Source organism: Plectropomus leopardus, chromosome 12 (genome assembly GCF_008729295.1).
Source record: "Plectropomus leopardus isolate mb chromosome 12, YSFRI_Pleo_2.0, whole genome shotgun sequence".
In the NCBI taxonomy this organism is placed as follows: domain Eukaryota; kingdom Metazoa; phylum Chordata; class Actinopteri; order Perciformes; family Serranidae; genus Plectropomus; species Plectropomus leopardus.
This window is the reverse complement of record NC_056474.1, coordinates 22,706,011-22,727,256: the sequence shown is the minus strand read 5'-3', so window position 1 is coordinate 22,727,256 and position 21,246 is coordinate 22,706,011. Positions and strand designations below refer to the sequence as shown.

The 21,246-nt window shown below is 40.4% G+C and overlaps 1 protein-coding gene across 1 annotated transcript in view; it reads left to right on the top strand.

Moving 5' to 3' along the window:
- kirrel1b (kirre like nephrin family adhesion molecule 1b) overlaps positions 1-21,246 on the top strand; it is a 79,265-nt gene that overhangs the window by 32,593 nt on the left and 25,426 nt on the right. The window contains 1 exon segment of the mRNA XM_042497389.1: positions 17,529-17,678. Coding sequence (XP_042353323.1) covers positions 17,529-17,678 — 150 coding nt within the window.

The window sequence follows — 21,246 nt, the reverse complement described above, 5'->3', positions numbered from 1 at the left end:
GTGTGCTTGTTTGTGTATTTTTTTAAAGAGTTTTGTATACCCCCTTCTTTCTCTTAGTGTGTGTGTGTGTGTGTGTGTGTGCATATATACCAGTGGTTGTGTGTATTTGAAACAAGTCGACCGTGCCAAACAGGCTGGTAGATCTGGGCAAAGAAGAGTGTGTATCAAGGATGAGAAGGAGGGGAAGAAGGAGGGGAGGAGGAAGAGAGTGTGTGTGTACATGTGTGTCTGTGTGTATGTGTGTGTCACGGGTGGGGGGGGGTCGTAAAAGTAGGAGGAAAGAGTGAAAAGCCTAGATTGAAGTTTGATCTGTTTGTTCTCTCCCCCTTGTCCCACTTACATGTCCCCGTGGAGCCCAGAGAAGGAAGGCAGGCTGGTGTGTGAATGTGTGTGTGTGTTCATATTTATGTGTGTGTGTCTGTGTGTGCACGTGAAATAGCATCGACACTACCTCTGGAAAAAAAAAAAGCTGAGCCAAAACAGATCGAGATAAACAGATAAATAGACGGATTGAAATAGACAGACTGACAGCGAGACGGGGAAAGATAAGAGAGAGGAGACATGAGCTGGAGAGGGCACAGAGAAAGAGAGATGAAGACAGTGGGAGATGAGTTTTAAAAAATCATACACACACACATACACAGTAGAGGCAGCAGCAGAAGGGAGTGATTGACAGAGACCGACAGACACGCCTACAGACTGAAAAAACGATGAGCGGAAAGAGAGTGACGGTGGGAGAGGGAAAGACAGAGCGAGACGCAGTGATCCACAGCCGGATACAAATCGGAACAGACAGCAGAGAGACAAACAAAAAGACAGACAGACAGAAAGACGGACGGACCGTGTGACAGTCACTTGCTGTATTTGTCTGTTTGTGTCCTCGGTTGCTCTGTTAAACACCTTGCGACCAACTGGTTTGGTCACAAACATTGGTTTTGCCTCGACAGCAGTGATTCATGAGAAAAACCCACCTCTTGAGGAGCTGTTATACCGGCTGCTCTAAACTCTCTGTGTTTGATAGTGTCGGTCTTTAGCAGAGAAATCATCTGCAGCACAGGAAATGATGCATTTTCTGTTTGTTTTGAAGGACTCGAGTAGCAGCCATCTCAGCTTAATGTTGCAGCCAATGTGGAAATGCTTTAACATGAAAGATGTTGAGTTGTCTAATGGATGCTGTCAGTGAGGAAACCCATGCTGTGTCCCAATGTAGGGGTCACAAAGTCCTCAAAAAAGCCTTCAAGGTCTGCATCTATAGACTTCCAATGCCATGACAAGTTGACAAGAGTCATCCCATGTCCATGGCTCCGCTTAAAGAGTAATGAACCTCATTTTCTACACTTTTGTAGGATGCAACCATTGTATCCTTTGCAATCCTCACTGCAGGGCACTCAGTTATTAACCCTTTGAAATCTGGTGGGACATCAGGTTCCTAATGCTACTTTTAGATACCTTTTACAAGTTTGAAAACCTTTGAACTCTCAGCATATTGATGATATTTCTTTTTTTTAAATAAATAAATGAATGAATGAATAAGTCTAACCCTAGTGTATCAACATCTTTCTTTGGCTCTGTAGTCGGCTCGAGCAGCAATAGTCACAAAATAGCACCACCAACTCAAAAACTCTGATTTCATCATAGAAAATAAAACTTCATCTGCAGGAAGTCTATGCAGGAGTCTGCCAGTCTGTCAGAGTATCATTGCTTTGAGAGGCTGCAGCTGTGCTTTTCCTTGCTACTACCGCTGTGATTAAGAGAGAAAGAGAAAGACTTCTCCCATTTAGAGCAGTGATCCAACCTATTACCTTGATTCTACCCTTGCAGCAGATTTCACTAAGATCACTTTTAAAAGTGTATTTTCCCAAAGACAAACCGAATTCAGCCTAATTATCAGGGCAAAGAGAATCCGGCTCCCCTCGAGAAATATACCTTGAAATCAGGCATCTCCTGATTGAATTGCGATGCCTCGTCTCTTTACCACAGCGCTGATTGACTGACAGATGATCTCTGAGATGCAGCACAGCACCAGGCTCCGGAAACAGAAAACACACACATCTTGAGGTTTCACCACATAAAAATTAGCCTAATGTTTTAATTTCTGCAACACTGAAAATGAGGATGATCTCAAATATTGCCTTAATACATTGCTCTTAAATTAAGCATTAGGCCAGGACTACAGGGATTCCCTAAACCATAACTCCACATGCCAGATCTAAAACATACAGTGTGCGACAGAGTCCAAATTAGCACATACGGATCTGAAAGGTCTTTTTTTCATATTTTACATTCTTTGCACTAGCAAAAGATAAGATCTTCAAAGTGTGTGGTAGCTGAGGTATCTTGCACTTACATCAGAGAAAAAAGATGATGAATGTTGAATGCTGCTGGGCTGTGAAGTTCTGACAAAAAAGGGGGGCCTCCAACGCACGGCTCTGGCAAGCTTTCACACCCTCTCCATGCAGCTCTATTATATCTATGCATTAAGACGTGGAGGAACTGCAAGAAAGATGTCAGGCAGACGCTGTGGGAAGGGAAGGGAATTTTTTGAAATGCTAGGGAAAAAATAAAATGCAAATTAGGTGTGTTTCCATCAGCCGCCTTGAAGGAAATAAATTGAATTTCCACACAGACTTTCAAGAACTGATTTCTATTTGGCAAGTTGTTATCATGCTTTCGTGTCGGATAGCGTAAGTGATATTTCATGCTTTCATTTTCAAGATGGAAATCCAGGAATGCACTTTGCATACTGTAAGGCACTGACTACAGCCACGCTGGAGCATTATGCTTGGGAGAGACAGCGCGTACGTTTCTTTTTCACGGGGAGGTCACAGTTTACAAAGAACATCTCACAAAGAATTTCTTAACCTGCAGACCTTTCTTTTTTACCTCGAGTGAGCATAAAACTTGACATTTACATTCCGCTTTTCTACTTCTTGGAAGGAAGCCCAGCTCTTGTTCATGCTGCATTACTGCAGCAACTCCATGAAAATTCACTCATTACCACAGTAACTTATTAACAATTAGATTAAACCGTATGAACATTTCATCCATGTGGCAGCAGCGGCTGCGGATTTTTCCTCCGACCCTTTTTTTTCCCCCCATCATCATTAAGATTAAAATGTCCACATCCCTGTTTGCAGTCGACTTTTTTTTTTTCGTCCTAGTGTTCACAGGGCTACAGCGAGGTTATTTCTCTCGTCACCGTTTCACTTCACAGCAGAATCTCATCTCCTCTGCCTCAGTGGAGTTCACATCACCAATTCTTATTGAAGGGGAAATCGCACAGCCATTGCTGAGCGAGGTCATTATTTGGATAATGACTAATCTGCTCCCGACTTAATTCCATTCCTCTGATCCGACGGCCAGGTTGGAGTCAGAGGATGTGGCTAATGATGTGGCTGCAGCGTTGTCTGGGAATGCGGAGAACACACGCACACACGCACACACGCACAGAACATACTTGCAGACATTCACTTGTAAGTCACTCACATGCTCACATACTGTAAGCACTTATATGTATGAGTCCTCTTTAATGGCACGCATTGGCCCACACATTTGACTTTAACCCCATGTCTTCTCCTTAAATCCCCCCTTAAAGAGATTTACTACAAACATATTTATTTTATTACTCCACTGTCATGTAAATATCCTATATCTACTCATTCCAGGTTTTCATTGTGCATTTTTATCCAGGTATTTAAACAAGATATATTTAATGACTGCCTTTATACATGAAACTGAGAAAATTGACTATGGATGTGTTTTTAGTATTTTCCTCACATTTTCTTGTTTTTAAAGGTGACATATTTAATGTCTTGGATGTGGAACAGATGGTAAAGAATATATATAATGCTTGGTCACAATCATCAGTTTGAGTTTACTTAAACTCAGTCAATATATCTTATATAGTTGTATCAAGTTAAGTCATCTAACATAAAAGGGGTTGCTTACAGTAATGGAGCCACATAACATTTTTGCCAAATCTACAACCCTACAGAGATTTTGTACTTTCTTTTTGCTCTGAGTTTTGATTTTAGGACACTATTTGGTTGAATCTTGGCACTCTTAACCTTGTTTCCAGTGGCAGTCAGCATTTTTTTTCTGCAACTACAACAACAAAATAAGTTTTGAGTAAGCCACTGTTCAGCACTAAACAGCTGAAAGACAGTTATTGACTAGCTAGTGAACAAAGTGGAACATCTAGATGTCAAGGCTCTGTGTTTGCCAGTTGTTTTTTTTCACAAAAAGAGGTCTATATCTACGTTGATTTTTTTTTGTTTGTTTACATTCGACTGCATTCCCGCAGACAACACGCATAGTTTGTACTAATAAATTTGTAAGGACTCTCACCAGCGAAATCCTAACCCAGACTTTAATCATCACAACTTTATGCCAACCCCTCACACAAAACTTAACCTAATTCTAAAACCAAACCAGAAACTATATCTAAACACCAAAACATTCCAGAAGTGAGGACTGACCAAACTGTCCTCACTTTCCAAACATGTCCTCACCACAAACTCTCCAGTGGGTCCTCACAAAGATAGAAGTACGAGAGCGCGCGCGCACACACACACACACACACACACTCATCCATGCACTTGGTCTAATTTTTATCGAATGCAACATTCACAGCATTGACCTGCTCACTCATACGCACTCGCTCACATGCACCAAAAAACACACATTCACACAAACATAATCTCCCCTCCGCACACACATACACAATTGCCCTCCTCGTCTCACATGCTTTTTCACTCCGTGCTCATTTGGTGATGTTAATGCTAGCAGACATGTACAGTGTGCTCTAACAGCGGAGGGAGGGGAGGGGTGTGTGTGTGTGGCTGAACGTGTGTGTGCAAGTGGCTATGTGCGAATGCATGTGTGCATACGTGTGTGTACTTACCGCTCTTAAAAACCAATTAACAACACACAGCAGCAGTCGCCCCCCCCTCCTCCAAATGAAGAGGTGAATTAAACATCACCAAGACCAGATGGAAAGAAATCAGAGAAAGAAAGAGAGAGGGATGAATAATTGAAGACAGAGGGGGATCATAAAAAAGGGGGAAATAAAACTGAAATAAGAGATGAAATGAAATGTAAGAAAGCAGAAGTCAATTAAAGAGACTGAGAGAGAGCTGCAGGGAGAAGCAGATAGGAAGAGAGGGGAGGGATTGCTGCAAGTGTGTGTGTGTGTGTTTGCAAGCACGTGCACATGGTGTTTGTGTGTGTCTCTCCTGCCAGTTTTCCGGAGTCAAACTAACACAACCCAGTTGTTTGAAGTCGACAGCAGCGTAGTGAGGATGGTTTCAACACAGCGATGATTAGGCCACGTTCTCTTTCGGGAAGCTGAACTTCAGTAGGACTTCAACGACGTTCTGTACGAGTGTGTGTTTCTTTACACGTGTGTGGGTGTGTTTGTGTCACAGTAAATAAGCTATGAACCAGGGGCCCATTTCCAAAAAGCAATTTCTGAGCAGTGCTTACATGCAGATCACAAATGGAGATAGCGTCCCGTTTCACAAATGATCGTCGCTTGCAAATTACAAATAAATTTGTGAGTCATACAGGTCTCGCTCATGTATGGCTCGCAAATATGGTGTTTGTTGTCATTGGTGAAATGTGTCAAAATGAACTGCTGAGTAAATTTCTTTTGTCAGATCAAAGCTTTTATTAACATATGTGTAAAAAAACTTAACCTTCTTTAATTTTCACTTTAGTAATTCCAGGTTTTATTTTTGTATTGTTGTTCGATATGCAAGATTTGTCTGTTACTGACCTTTTTAAGTGGGCTTGGTTATCGACCATGAGGTGACCATTCCACATCAAAGCATTTCGTGCATCCACTGTCATTGACATTTATTCTGTCATGGTGGGCCACCGACCCAGTTTTTAGTGCCACAACAATCAGTAAATGCTGTGTGTTGAGATATCAGGAAACAAAGATTTTGTATTCCTTAAAGACATATCGCTTTGCCGAGAAGATGTTTTTTCCATAAAATGGGCTTTCTATGCCGTAGAAAGACACAAATACTTACATGACCAGAGAAAACAGAGCAAAAATGCTGTGGCATTTGTTTCTACTCAAGAGGTAGAAAACCTACAACTACAAGAATGCCCTTCGCTGCAGCAGTCCAATAAATGCTTCATAATGCGAGCTTGGCTGTTTTGACACAGGAAATAATATGGTGGTCGTAAGAAATGATCTCGAATCACAGTCAATCAGTGAGCTCAAATATGTTTGTGAAATTTTTTTAGGCAAGAAATAGACAACGAAATAACAGAATCATGGTTCATAAATGATCAGCGCTGCCCATGTATTCTCTTTGATCTCAGTGTTTTTATCCTCTGTTTTTACAATACAGAAAATAGTATGGTGCAGACTTCCTCTTGGCAAACTCTTGTATTACAGCCAAAAAGTACACTAAAATATGGTTCTGAAGACATTTTAGGCAAGAAATAGGCAAAATAGTAACAAAATATTGGTTTATATTTAATCAGCAATATTACGTTTTACAGTTTGGTCTGAGTTTAAGGGAAAGAGAGAGGGGTGGCTGGCTCTCTCTCTGTATCTGCTTCTGTACTCGTGAAAAAAGACAATGGGCAACTTGGCAAACATGTTCCACAAACTGCAAAAAAATTGTAGATTTAGAACGTTATTTCTTAAAAGCTATGGAAAATTTCTCGGGCAAAAAAAAGAAAAACGCTTAGCACAAACTATGTTTATAATTATCCTAAATATTACAAAATTATTATAATTTTTGCACACTTTTTTTCCCGGTCAGTTCCTTGTTTCTGTTTTTTTTAATAATAATTTTTAGGTAATTCTCTTGTACTTTTCACTAATTTCTTGATACATTTCGAGTAATTTCTTCTTCCATTGCTTATTGCCTTCTTTCCAACTCAAGTCAGTTTACTCAGGTTTTAAAGTTTTAAACGGTCTGTTAACATTCTTGACATGTAGTCAATTACAGTACTTTTAGTTTAGTTGTGTGTGACCATGACTTTATTGAAGAGATGTCATGACTTGAATACTAGAAACCATAATAATCCATCAATACTTTTCCTACATCAGTAGATTGTACCTTAATGTAGCCACGTTTCCTTTTCTCCACCCACTATTTTGCTTTTCTATATGTTTTGGACACACAAGTGTATTTTATATGTTGTGCCAATGAAGCAAATTGAAACTGAAAGAATTTAACTGAGAGAAAAAGAAAAATAGCATAACGCCAGTATGAGATGTGATCCTTAAATTCTTGTATTCCAGCAATGTCTTACATGTAAGTCAAGTCTTTGTGTGTGTTAGCTGTACAGTGTGTGCGTGTGTGGGAAGGCAAAGGAAAATGTCTGTGTTTGTATCCAGCCGTGCCTTCTTGGAGTGATTTTGGGACTGTAATTGAGTATATTTGTGTATAAGTGCATTTAGATTTGAGAGTGCATTCAACTCTGCGGGCATTTCTGTAATTTGTAAACTGAGTGTGTATATGTGTGTGTGCTGTTTGGCAATTGTCCCTGCGTTAGTTCTTGTATGTGTGTGCTTGTGTGCTTGTAAAACATGCATGCAGTTGTCTTTGTTACGTCTAGCAGTGTGTGTGTGTGTGTGTGTGTGTGTGTGTACGAGAGTATGCGTCTCTGCATCTACACATTAGTAATTGCCCATGGATGAGCTTGTAAGTATGTGTGTGCCTGTGTGTGTGTGTCCCTGTGTGTGATTTCCAATAACTGCTCAGTTTGCTCAGCCTCTCCTCTGCGGTTGGCGTCACGCTGCTCCTCTGTTCTGCTGGAAGTGTTTGTGAGGGGAAATAAAAGCAGCGTTTGGTGGAGAGGGGACACTGGGAAATCACTGAGCAGTGTTTACAGCAAACACTGAGTGAGCCGGGACGCACAGTGACAAAGTTATGATCTCGGTGTCTGTCCCTCTGTGTCTGTCTCGCTCAGTCCTCCCCTGTCTCTCTGTCTGCTCTTGTGTTCGTCTCTGTCAGTTTAATGCTGTGAGCTTTGGGGGCATAAATGTTACATGAATGATATTCCCCAAAATCATCAAAATAAACAAGGCAGCAGTAAATCCTTCATCCCACAGGAATGATGCAGCCGTCCCTGACGGCCAATCAGAAACTAACAGGTCGCTGTCTTCTGACCTTTGTTTTTAAATGACTGCAGGGACACGTGGCTTTGAAATGTGACCCAGAACTGTTATTGTTAACTTTGTGTGTTTTTTGGTACTATGTCACATGTGACCAGTGCCCGTATATCCCACGGCAGACCATAAATGTATTTCTATACGGCTGATTAATGCAACAGAAACATTCAAACGGAAAACACCAATTAATACGCAAATCTAACAAGATGCAGTGATGCAGTTAACATTGTTTGCATGCACATACCATATCAAACTCTGCATCTGTAATTCATCATCCTTTCTTTGCAGTCATATGATGACATTCTTTCACGCAACACTATCTCCAGCTTGCGTTTTCTCTCATCTATAAGAGATATGTTTCAGATCCTGATGCACAAAAGAGACTTGCGAGTACTGCACACATCCCAAATTGTGGCAGTGAGTCATAAGTTGCACATAAAGATTATTCCATACAGATACCTGAGTCACAGGTATGGTGTGTTAGTGAAACGAGTCAAATTAACACCAAAGGAAATGATCTCCTGTTGCAAATGTTAGCTTTGCAGGAAGTGTAGTTGATGATTGACGGTCATTTTTATACTTTTTGAAGTAATCTACCAGAAAAATGCACTTAAAGGTATTTATTGGCCATTAGTCTGATTCACAGGATGTAGACTGCTGGTATTAAGCGTGCCATTGGTCACCTATTTTGGACAGAATAGTCCTTTGCTTCTGTTATCTGTGTGCTACTGTTTTTCAGAATCCTTGTTGATACATGAAACTAGTCTTGTATAACCGGACCTATCTCCACAATTCGTTTAGTGCTGTATGAGAAACAAGAACCTCCAAAATAGAAAAGTAGATGCTAAAACATTTTTTAAAAGCCATAGCGAGTAGGGCACCCAAATGGCCAGCAGCGGCCCTGCAGCAGAACCTGTTAACAGCCTGGTACAAAAGAATGGTTTTTGTCTCTATAGCTACTTTCCCAATATGTGACAGCCTTAGGGGGGTGAATTTTAAATGTAACGCACCTCTTGGAAATTTATTATGGCTTAAAGTTAGACATGATTAACAGGGTGGTCCATTTGAATGAGAGGCTGTCTGCCAGGCATCACCACAGTCTGTGAGCCAGATCCATCCCTCACTCCTTTGCAACTTCATCCCCTCGTCCAAATATGTTTACTTCAGGCATCAAAAATCCATAATGGCAACAGTCAAAACTCCGGACTCAGGGATTCAAAATGGGAGTGCAGGAACTAATGGGTGATGTCGCAATAGCTACATACATTATCTTATACAGTCTATGCTCCCGAACCAATTTTGCAAGGGCACCGTTGCTGCATCCAAGGCTTTGCAGCACCAAAGACATTTGTTATTGGTTTAAAGAAATACAAACAACTCAGGGAGTTTTTTTTCCCTTGGTGCAGGATTATGATGGGTTCAGCCAGACTTTTCTCCAGCGTTGGCGCAGTGCTAAAACAAAGTATGAAGATAGGTCTGGCTAAGACTCTTGTGCTAACATTGCACCTTGCTAGATGACATTGTGTTGCTTTTTCAGCAGCAGATAAGCTACATTCAAAATTTTTGGCAACCTTTTTTTTCTTTGGACTTTTATGCTGGACCCCTATGGGTCTGCACCCCATTCATTCGTCCCATTCAAATGAATATAATAGTGTGTTATAACAGTGTTGGTGTCTGCTTGAAAGGGGCCCAAACCGTTTCTACCCAGCTGCAACGTAATGTTGAACATTTCTAAATATTGCATTATTGAAAAAATGTGGAAATCAGATTATTTTGTATTAGTTGAAAACATGGCAAAATGTTTTACGTAAAAAAAAAGAAAGAAAGAAATTATTAAACTATTTAGAATTGACAATGCCATTTTTCAATGCACCCCAATAGGATGCATCAACTGACAGCAGAAACATGTGTCAGTCAACATGATATAAAAGCTTAAAGACCTCTTGTGCAATGAGACAGAACCTTATTGAGAAAATGCCTCATCAGCAAAGCATTTTCTACTTTGAGAAGTGTCCAAACTTTTTTTTTCAGGGTTGAGGATTTGTGTTCGGATGATTTTAATAAAGCTCTCCATTTCCATTCAACTTTGGAGTAAAATAGTCAGCCAGGGAATGTCACAGAAATGCTTGAAGTGAAACTCAGTGACAGAGGAGCCTTTATTTTTTTTCTCCTCCTTTTTTCTACTGCTCTTTCTGTGTCTCTCCATCCTCGATTTTTCTTGCTTTTCTCTCTTATTTTTCTGTGGTTTATGCTTTCTCTTTCCCTCCCTCTCTCCCTCCCTCCCACACAGACACACTTTCACTCTATTTTCTCTCTCTCTCATGCAAACACCTTTTTTTACTCCCCTGTCCACACTTTGCCCTTTACTGCCTTTTCAGAAATGGCAAATATATGCACACGGCATACACAACGCAACAATGACAGATATGTATGCAGGCATGCGTGTAAACACGGACAATACTCACACATACGCACACACACACACAAACACACACACAGCGTGCTCCCTCCTGCCTGAGAGTGGTGTGCGCCAGTTGAAATGGGAGCGAGCTGTAGCCTGAAGGCAAAGCTGGGACATGAATACACGGAGAGGGTCAGCGTGGCAGTTTTTCGGGGGCGGGGGTTAGGAGGATGAAGGCTTCAGGGTGTGGAGGAGTTGAGTTTAGGGTTACAAACCTCACAAACTGTCCTTTCATTTCTACATAGGAATGATTTGCTCGCCTGAGATTGTATTTGGCCCCTGGTGGCCGTATTGGAGGTCTTAAGCTCTTATGCAGCAGCGGTTGCATTCCTCAATGAATAATGGGACCGTGTCTCATAAGATGACAAGACGTCCCACTTGAAGTTTTAAATTTTAAATATCAACTGACTTTTTATGTTTTAGGAGGGCATTTTCTGATTTGAGTGAGCAGTGTCATCATTCATATCATTTTAGCCTAGAATACCAGTTTGTAAATTTGTTCTTTTTTGTTTGATTGTTGAGCCAACCAAAAGCCTCGGAACTGCTTGGAAAATGTGATCCAGATAAGATTCATCTCTGTCAGTCACAGAAAAGACAAGTGAGCTAAAGAAATACTATCAGGCACCAAAGGGCAACAACATGTGTGGCAGCAAGTCAGAATACACCAATGCCCCATTTTATTGATGGGCGTCAACACTCAGGAAAGCATCAATTTTTTTATCTTGTTGAGTTTGGCACATCACTGCTGCAGGTCGTTTGTTTTTCTTTAATAACTGTCCTCCAAAGAAGAATGACAGCTGAAACAGATATCTCATCAACTATTGGATTTGCCCTGACATTTTGTATAGACTTTGATGTTTCCCAGATGATGTGTCCAAAAGACTTTAGTGATCCCCTGGCTTTTCCTCTTGCTCAACCATGAGGTTGACCTTTTTGGTTTTGAGTGGCACATAACAGGGTGGACTGCAGTAAAATTTGGTACAGATACTCATGACTCCCAGAGGAGGAATCTCATTAACATTGGTGAACCTCAGACTTTTATTTAGCACCATCATCAGGTCAGAATTTCAGTTTGTCCAAAACTTTGTTTTATGACCAAATGCCTGAAAAAATAATGACATTCTTTAGCATATCTTTAGCATGCTAGATAACTTGGTCTGTGAGTCTCTGTGATGTATTGGCGCGCGTCTTTGAACAGCTCACCCATTGTGCTCAAATGCCAGTTTTGAGTGCAGAGCCAATGGTGATTTGCCAGCTTAGAGCCAACGCTGATTTGCCTCTGATTAGGGGCTTTCGTTGGGGGAGCTCCAAAAACTGTCAGCAAGCACAAAATCGGGTCTAAAGTCATATAGTAAAAACAAGGCACTACCTGAGGTCCAATGTTCAGGATTTAGAGCATCTTTGGGCAGAAATGGTATATGATATTCATAACTTTGTTTTCATCAGTTTATAATCACTTGAATGTAAGAATCTTTATGTTTTATTGTAGAATGAGTTGTTTTTATCTGCGTATGGTGTGGGTCATTTTCCATGGGGACTGCCATGTTGTTCAACGGTAGCCCAGAATAGACAAACCAAAACTTGCTCTTGATCTTGCCATTTGTGGTTTTGCATCAGCCACCGTAGTTCTCCTACATGCTTGACCCACTGGAGAAAATTCAGTTCTGCTATCTCACTGCTGTATGCCACTAAATCCTATGCACTAGAACAACAGCCTTGCATAGTCAGCACCAGATAATCAAACCCATACTCAAATCAGACTAGTTTCAAATCTAAATATAAGATTATCATACTTCCATAGAAATATACTTTTTGCCGTGCTTGAAGTAAAAAAACAAGAAAGCATTTTGGAAGCACTGAGAAATTACGTACTTGTCTTATGTTTTTGTGTGAGTGATGAGCCTAGTGTGCTCCGCTGATATCACATGATGCAACACAATGAAACATGGCTGGTGTTTGTTGCCCATTGGCAGTTTTTGGGCAGATTCAAACCTGGAAGTTACTTAATTGCCTAGATGCCTCCATAAACGTATGTCAGGTTAGACAGTGGACATGTGTCTTAAAAGTCTATCAAAATCCTGTTAACTGATGTTAACTTGCACTTGTTTGAGTTTTTTAGTACAGCCCATCTATTCTAGGCAAGTCAGTGTTTTTCACTGAATCTTAATACTTAAGCTCATGTTTAATAAAATTGTCTTTAAAAAGCCATGTACATATACTTAATACTTAAACATTAGGAGTTTAAATTGATAAAGAGCCAGCTAGATAGTACTTGTATGGATGTTTAATAAAGCTCGGTCTGATGGAAAATAGAGGACAGTGTGAATAAAAGATATTAAAGACATTAAGGATAATATGTTTGGACATGGAGGCGGTTATTGTGAAGCTCTGTCTATTGTACCACTGGGTCATTATGCAATGAGAGGGAGAGAGAGGAAGATAAGATATACCTAACATCATCCCTCAGGGTAATGATGCAGGGCGGTAAGAATGAAGAGGAGGAAGGAAGGAAGAAGGAAGGCTGGGAAGAGAGATGGACAGAGATGAGTGTAAAGACAGGGAAAGACAGGCAGAGGGAGAGGGTGGGAAGATGATAGAAACACAAGAGAAAAGAAATATTCAAGGATGTGGAGAGAGATGAGAGCCAGAGAGGAGATGGAGGGAGGAGAGGAAGAGAAACAAAGAGATGTGAGAGCAAAGGATGGTAAAGGAAGGGAAACTTGCTAAAGATAAAAAGAAAGGAGGCTAAAGATAAAGTAGAAAAAGGGAAAGATAGACAAAGTTTGGTAAGAAGAGAGAAGACAGATATTAAGGAAGAGAGACAAGAAAAGACAGATACGTGGGTAAACCTGGAAAGAGAAAGAGCAAAGAAGAGATGAAAGAAAAAGAAAGTGAACGAGGAAAGGGAGAGACAAGAGGTGAGCACATGGGAGATAGACAGCGAATTTGAAAGTGGAGGGGGCAAAAGAGATAGAGGGCTGTGCGTGCACACTCACCTGGTGTGTGTGTGTGTGTGTGTGTGTGTGTGTGTGTGTGTGTGTGTGTGTGTGTGTGAGTGCGTGCGTGCGTGCGTGCGTGCGTGCGTGCGTGCGTGCGTGAGTGCGTGCGTGCGTGCGTGCGTTGGGGTTAGGAGGAGAAGGGGGAGAAGGGTGGGTATCCCGTAGGGTTAATTACATCTCTGTTCTCTGTCAGTGCGGCTCTCTCCTCCACGATCTGAGTCCCTGCTGCAGGCTGACAGGCCACACACACACACACACACACACACACACACACACACTCACTCACTCACTCATAAACACAGATAAATACACACACATCCATGCACACTCAAATATCACGTCACAAACAGAAATGTTCTCTGTCTCCTCCTTTTTGTCTTTATGTCACAATCTCTCTCTCACTCTCACACACACACACTCACACTCACACACACACCGCAGTCTGTCCCAGGAGACCGTGCGTTGTTCTGTACAGAGTTAGACACGAAGAAGAGGGCCCTTGCCTGTAATAGCTGTTAATTTTGCATAAATCATGCATAACATGACCCACATGTAAATCACTCATGTCAGCAGGATATCAGATCCCAGCAGCTCCGTCTTCTCCTTCTCTATAGGAAACAGCTTCCATTTCCATTGTTTTGTCTCAGCTCAGCTCAGTTTTACTTTGAGTCCTGAAGATGAAAGCTGCGCAGAGTTCCAGTCTGGGAAAATCCTGATCATTTTTCCTGCCAGGGTTTGTGGGGAAAAAACATTTATATTTTGGCACGGTCATCTGGGTTTGATTACTTTATTATAAATAGATAAAGTACATTATAAAATTCTTCGGATCTGCCCATCTTGACTTGCCATTGATCTCATTTTTGTGCCAGTAGAAGAGTTGCAAGCTTGTGTTGAACTGTTGATTATAAATGTACCTGTATGTGTGATGAGAGTTGTTCAAGAGTCTGATCATTCACTGAAAATGTCTAACTGGGAGCATTCTGGTCTATTTAGGCTTTTTTTGAGTTGCAATATTTGTAGCATTGTGCCTTCTTTTCTCCTTGCTCTGCCGAAAAGTGCTTGAAGAACATTTTCTTGTCTGTAATCAGTAATTTTGGAGTATCCCAGCCTGTATTTGAATGCAAAATTCAATAGAGAGGGATAGGAACAACAGTTTCTCATACTTAGATGGCAGAATAGGTTGATTTCACTGACATTCAAAACAACTTATATGACCAGCCCCAAAATGACATATATAACGGTTCTGATGGTTTCAGTTATGAACACGTTCTCAATGACATGAAAAACTACCTGGTTAGGTTCATGCAACAAAACTACATGGTAAGGTTTAGGGAAAACATCATTATTTGGCATTAAATATGTAAATTTGTAACTAAGGTCTGACATAAGTCACTTGATATACGTCACACGACACACGTCACATAAGGACAATAAATCTACCTTGTACCTTGTATATATCAATAGCGTAGAATGCTAAAATATTTGCAGTTGTCATTAAAAGAAGTACACGTGGACTATGGGACATGAGCACCAGTCTTCCAGATTAAAAGTCCTGTGTTTGCTTGACCCATTAACCCTTTCTGCTGATCCTATAGGGGCTTCTCTGATATTTACACAGCATTACGCCGCTTATGCTATATTACATCACTTCCTCCTCTGCTCCTGTAATAATTACTACAGTCACTAGAGGGTGCCACCTCACAATAAACACAAGTTTGCGTTGTTATAAGATGCTCGCACAGTTGATCAATGTCATTGTTTTTTGAGCTAGCTGACAGGAAACAAGAGGAGGCATGCAACGAAGATCCCCAACCAGATTTAATCTGGTCCTGTTTGACTGTTCAAACATCAGTGCAAATAGGTGGCTGTAATAGGAAGCCATTGCTCTTTAATCTGGTGATCTGACATCGAAAGTAAGTCAGTAAAACGTCCTCAGGGTTAGGCAACAAAAGCAAATGGTTAGGTTTAGAAAAAACATCTTAGTTAGACATTAAAAGTATGTTTGTTATTTACCTAATGTAATGTCACATGACATACTTGACTTTTGGTTTTAAATAGAAAACGAACAGCGGTCTCTTGGGTGAAAGTTAGTTTTTCGCCAAATTCAAAAAAACAAACCAAAAAAATACATCATGTCAATTATCTGTATTGAAGATTATCAAGAGTGTCAACATCTCAGTCAACAGAAAACCTTATAGGTTCAAAAGCTGAGCTGAAAAAACATTCTGTTGTTAAACTTCTTCATATCTGTACTGGAGATGATACTTCAACATCACATCATCTGCTTTATGTTTGGCCAGGAAAAAATTTTTAAAAACCCACAACCAAACAACAGCGATACTTCAGTGTTTTAAGGCGGATTTTCTCTTAAACTTCAAAAGGGTAGAACAACTATCAGCTCCCAGTCACAGCAGTTGCCTTCTTGATTCAGTATTCAAAAGGAAAGTTGATGAAACATCAAAGTGCTTCTTGTGAAGTCTGAAGATCCCTGTCTTCAATAAAGGAGCCTTCCGCACAAATAACATGACAGGTCGTGTAATCCTCCTGACAAATCAGTAAATCTCCCTGTTGTTTGCACCTTTGTGGTTCAATCCCACTGAGACGTGTCCCTCAGAGCCACGGCCCGCTTTATTAACCAGTTTGCCTTAATTAGCTAATAGGATTGTTTTAACCATTGATCCAAGAACAGAATAGCCCACGGGAAGACAAACACCAAATCTGAGGGTGTGTGTGTGTGTGTGTGTGTGTGGTGTGTGTGTGTGTGTGTGTGTGCGCACGCACGCATGCCATACTGTCAATGTGTGCCTGCATGTATCCTCAGCTGTGTGACTCAGTGTGCAATTGCATGTGCATGACTGACTCAGTGAGGTGTGTGTGCGTACAAGTGCATACTGAGTGTGATTATGTGCCGCATGTGTGCAGGAGCTCCTGTTTGTGTGAGTTTCAGTGTGTTTGTGTGTGTGTGTGTGCTTGTGCATGTGCGTGTGCATGTGTCATCTAAGGCACCACAGTCTCCTTCTCTGCCTTAATTAACGCGCCTTCTTGCAAGACTTTCTCTGGAATATGAAACAATTTTACCTGATGATGCAAACGGCTGAAAACAGCGGCAGGCTGGTGCCTCGCCTCCTCACCTGACACTTTCTCTTTATGCGAGAGCGTTAATGTATGCCTGCGCTACACTTGTAGTTTTTATACCCGTGTATTTTAGAGGCACTGCAATAGCCAAAAGGCTTATTTTGCTGGAGGAAATGTGTGTGTGTAAGCAAAATCCTTTGTACTGTGTGATGAAAAAGAGCAGGCTGTATCACAGCTTGGCAATGATGTTCTCGCTACACGAGCGCACTTACACATCCGTGCACTCACACACACACACACACACACACACTTTCACTCACACATACCCACGCAGAGACACACATAAGCCTCAGTAAAGTCCAGGGAAAACTTGAAAAGGGGGCAAGAAAGAGACGAAACAGAGGCAGAAGGCACAGAGGAATGACAAATATGCAAATTCCAGCAATCGAGCTCTGGGCCCAGTTAAAAAGAGAAATGATTAAAATGATTTTATGAAGTGAAATCTGTGAGTTCTCCTGTGTCCCTCCATTCAGCCAGTGCATATGTGCATAAATGCACGCACTTCGATTCAAAACCATACCGTCCCGTAAGAGAAATTTCACACGCAGACAGGGTTTATATTAAAACACACTCACAATAAAAAAACATAATAAAAAGGACAATAAAAGCACCATATACACAATAAAGACACATAACAAATCACCCCAACAGCCTCCGTATGGACAAGCACAAGTCGATAAGACCGTTGAGGGACTGTGTAGCTCGATACAGTGCAATAAAGGATGGCAGCTCACAGCTGGGTCACAATGAAAGGAACTTAAAATTGATTTCCCTCTCTGTCCCTCTGTTGCAGTGTGGTGCATTCGCTTCTCGCAGGAGCCTGCGGACCAGTCCGTGGTACTGGGAGAACGGGTGGTGCTGTCCTGCGTGGTCTTCAACTACAGCGGCATCGTCCAGTGGACCAAGGACGGGCTGGCCCTTGGCATCGGAGAGGGTCTCCGAGGTAAGGGATGGGGAAAGAAATCCTGTAGCAGGAGAAAAAAAAAAACTCACAGCTTCACCGAGCTGCAGGGATCAAAGTGAAGTGAAGACGGGGAATAACTCAGCCACGGTTTTGGTTCAGTTTTGACTGTAAGAACCCTGACAAAAGCTATTATGGCTGAGAAGTGTAGGGGTTTTTAACATTAAGGGAATGAACACTGAACAGAGAGAGAGAGTTAAGAGCCAAAAGGCGTGTGAGTGACAATCTGGGCAAAAATGAGTCCTGTATATCATGCTGAATTAGAGAAAATCCCTCACACTGCTGACAAAAGCAGACGCACATTCGCATTTACATTTTAAGCCGACACGCACATCCAGTATGACTTACTGTGAGTGCAACAGTAGAACACACTTCATTGCAGAAATGAGGAAACATCACATGCAACAAAAAGTCTAGAGTCAAAGGGTCAAGGCTACAACAGAGGGAGAAGAGGTTTTTTCTTCTGCATTATGGAGATAGATCGGTGGAATCCCAGAAATGCCAGAAGAATATGAAAAGCAAAAAAGTCTTTCTCCTCTGACCTTTACCTTCATTTTACAAAAATATTCAAGCCAGCTTTTGACCATTGTGGCTCACTGAATGCTGGTATTGACATCTTATGACTGCAGCTGTAGAAGCTCTTACTCTTTTCTTTTGACAAAATATTTCTGTATAAACACTATCTCCTAGACTTTTATCTGTTCAAGAGGAAAGACACATCTCTGAAAGAAATTTGACGAACTCTTCTGAAGGATGGTTATAAGGGCCTCTCTTTAACAGCTCAAAAATATACTTATTGTTGTATCACATTGATACTCAGTGACATTAGACTTGTTCATAAACTTGATTTTGCCACTGTGCCAGAAATACTTAATACAAGTAAATGTCATGCATATTTTTAAACTCAAAATTAGACAAGCGTTAACTTCAAAATATAGTCAAAGTACTAAAAGTACAAGTACTCAAAGATGTCATTTGCAAAAACAGATAAAAGTGATTCTTAAAATGAATAAACCAGCAGTAGTTTGATTGACATTCCCTCGAGTGCACAAAATAAAACATTATTTCTGAAAATAAAAAATAATTTCTCTGTCAAAACAACCCAACAACAAACTGATTGATATCCATCGGATTGAGCAGAAAAACAACATGATTTTGTAAAATTAATTATAATGGAGATATCTGTAATGAACCCGTCCGAATTCAGAATCTGACATAGTATGTTGTTGGATTGTACTTGTTGCGTAAATGTGTAAGTTATACTTTAAAGGTACAGTATGTATTTGTTCGGGCTGACAGCCTTAACGCTACGAACATACTGATATCCTATGAAAATAGAAGAGTCCAGTAATCCAGTAGCTTCTAAGTTAGGGGACTGAATAGCACTCCAAAGTAAAGCTACATTTTGGTGATGGAAAAACAGCATAGCCATTTCACAGGGGTTTCTCGACCTCTGACCTCAAGATATCTGCCTGAAAATGGGTTTTGTGGGTGAGGCTATCCTTTACAGACATGCCCACTTTATGCTAGTTCCATGCATTTTTTTAAAAATTTTTGCTGTCAGTTGATTCTTAATCAAGACAGTCTGGTAAGAATTGATTTATCTTGTCAATATGGACTTCACAACTGTTTTGAAATGCATAAATAATGGAACAGAAAACATGATTAAAAAATGTGATTGCCAGGCCACATGCTCAGAACTGATATGGGTCAGCATTTCATCTCCAAGCCAACTAGAAAGGCTTAGCTAAAATGTTGAATGAAGTAAAAAAAAGCATACAAAATATCAAGAAAGGAACTATGCTTATACTTATTGTCCTTATTAAACAGAAAACTCCAACAGTACGCCTTCTGATTCTGTTTCACTTTTTCAACAACTCATGCTAGCTCAGTTGCCTTGTTAACTCGCCATAAAAACATTTAATTTAAACTCAACAGAAACAAAATACAACTAACGTAAACTGTCTTGGCTAGTCTTTCCACTGTTCCAAGAATCACCATTTTCGGTTTAGTGGAAATAGACCCTTAAATCACAGAGTTAGATTTGAAAATACTAGTAGTAATAGTCTTTACATGCAGACTTCCCTTGCTGTCTGTCTTCCTGCTATAACTTCAGTCAGCCAATTGCCAATTAATTCCTTCAATCAACCAACCTTTAGGCTATTAACAAGCCCTCAGGACTGACTGAAGGCAGACTGGACAGTGACTCACTATCGCTTCTCGAGGTATAAGCAGTAATACAGGACGGAACAGGAGGGACAGTTCAAGCTGGTTAGTATGCTCATTTCAGTAGATCTCAATAATACAATGTATGAAATGTCTTTAACATAATATCAAAATTGTCTCCTCCTGTATCTTACACATTGCACATTTAATGTTAAAGCAGTATGGATTAATTTAATACATATTTTGAATTGACTGATTTAAGATATAAATCAAAGAAGCTGCATATGGCAACTAAACAACACTCACAACTTGCAATAACCTGCTTTTCGATTAATAATCTAGGGTTCCCCCTTTTTATAGGTTTGAATTGTGTAGTTGTTTTCAAATCTTGAAGGCTTTATCCATCGGTGGCATCTGATATTTTGATGCTAAGTGGCATTGCTTGAAACAGTTCATATGATTTTTTAACAAGTTAATGCCCCACAAATGGTGGTGTCACGTTACATTCTTAACATAGAGTTGCATACTAAAGAAAAGAAACATGGTTAGGCATTATCATATTATGTCCTTACCATTAAGTGATGCATTTGTCGTACAATTACGTGGGTTAGCTTAAGGAAAAGAATCATGGTGATGACATAAGTGATTTTAAAATAACTCAAAGTTCTCTTGTTTACAAATGGGTCAAGGTCACTGGTCTCCCGATGGAAAGTCCAGTGTGTTTGTCCTGTCCACTTCTACAACCTGCCTCCTTACATCACAATGCTTCCGTCTTTAAGACTGTCAGTGCATTATATGAATTACTGGCACATTATTAGGTTGGTTTTATACTAATTCTGGTGCATTAGGTATATGTACAAACACAGTCAGTCAAAACTGTGACAAGGTCTATGACATCTTGTGGTTCTTAAATGTTGTGTGGGTTAAAAGTGATACAACAAGGACTTTGTCTTTTTCAAACTCTCCCTGTTTCTCTGAAGAAAAAAATATTAGACAAAGCTTTCATTACCCGAATAAAACCCTATTTAAAATCACTCTGTATAAAAGGGCAAAACACATTTATTTATGTAAGAAAATGTCACAGATATTTACTTTAATGAAAAATCTAATTATATCCTCAGCAAAATGAAACACCATAAACGATAAGTACATTAGCACTCGCATACTTTGTGCCCTTTCAGCGCAACACCGCGCATCATATTTCTCATCACACTGTAAATTAATCCACAGAGAACAACACACACTGCACAAACACACACACACACACACACACACACACACACACACACACACATGCAGAGTGATAATCTGACATGTGATGTGAATCTTGTGTTCAACTCAATTTAATTCACAGGTTCAGTAAAGGTCAGCACGTCTCCCTCTC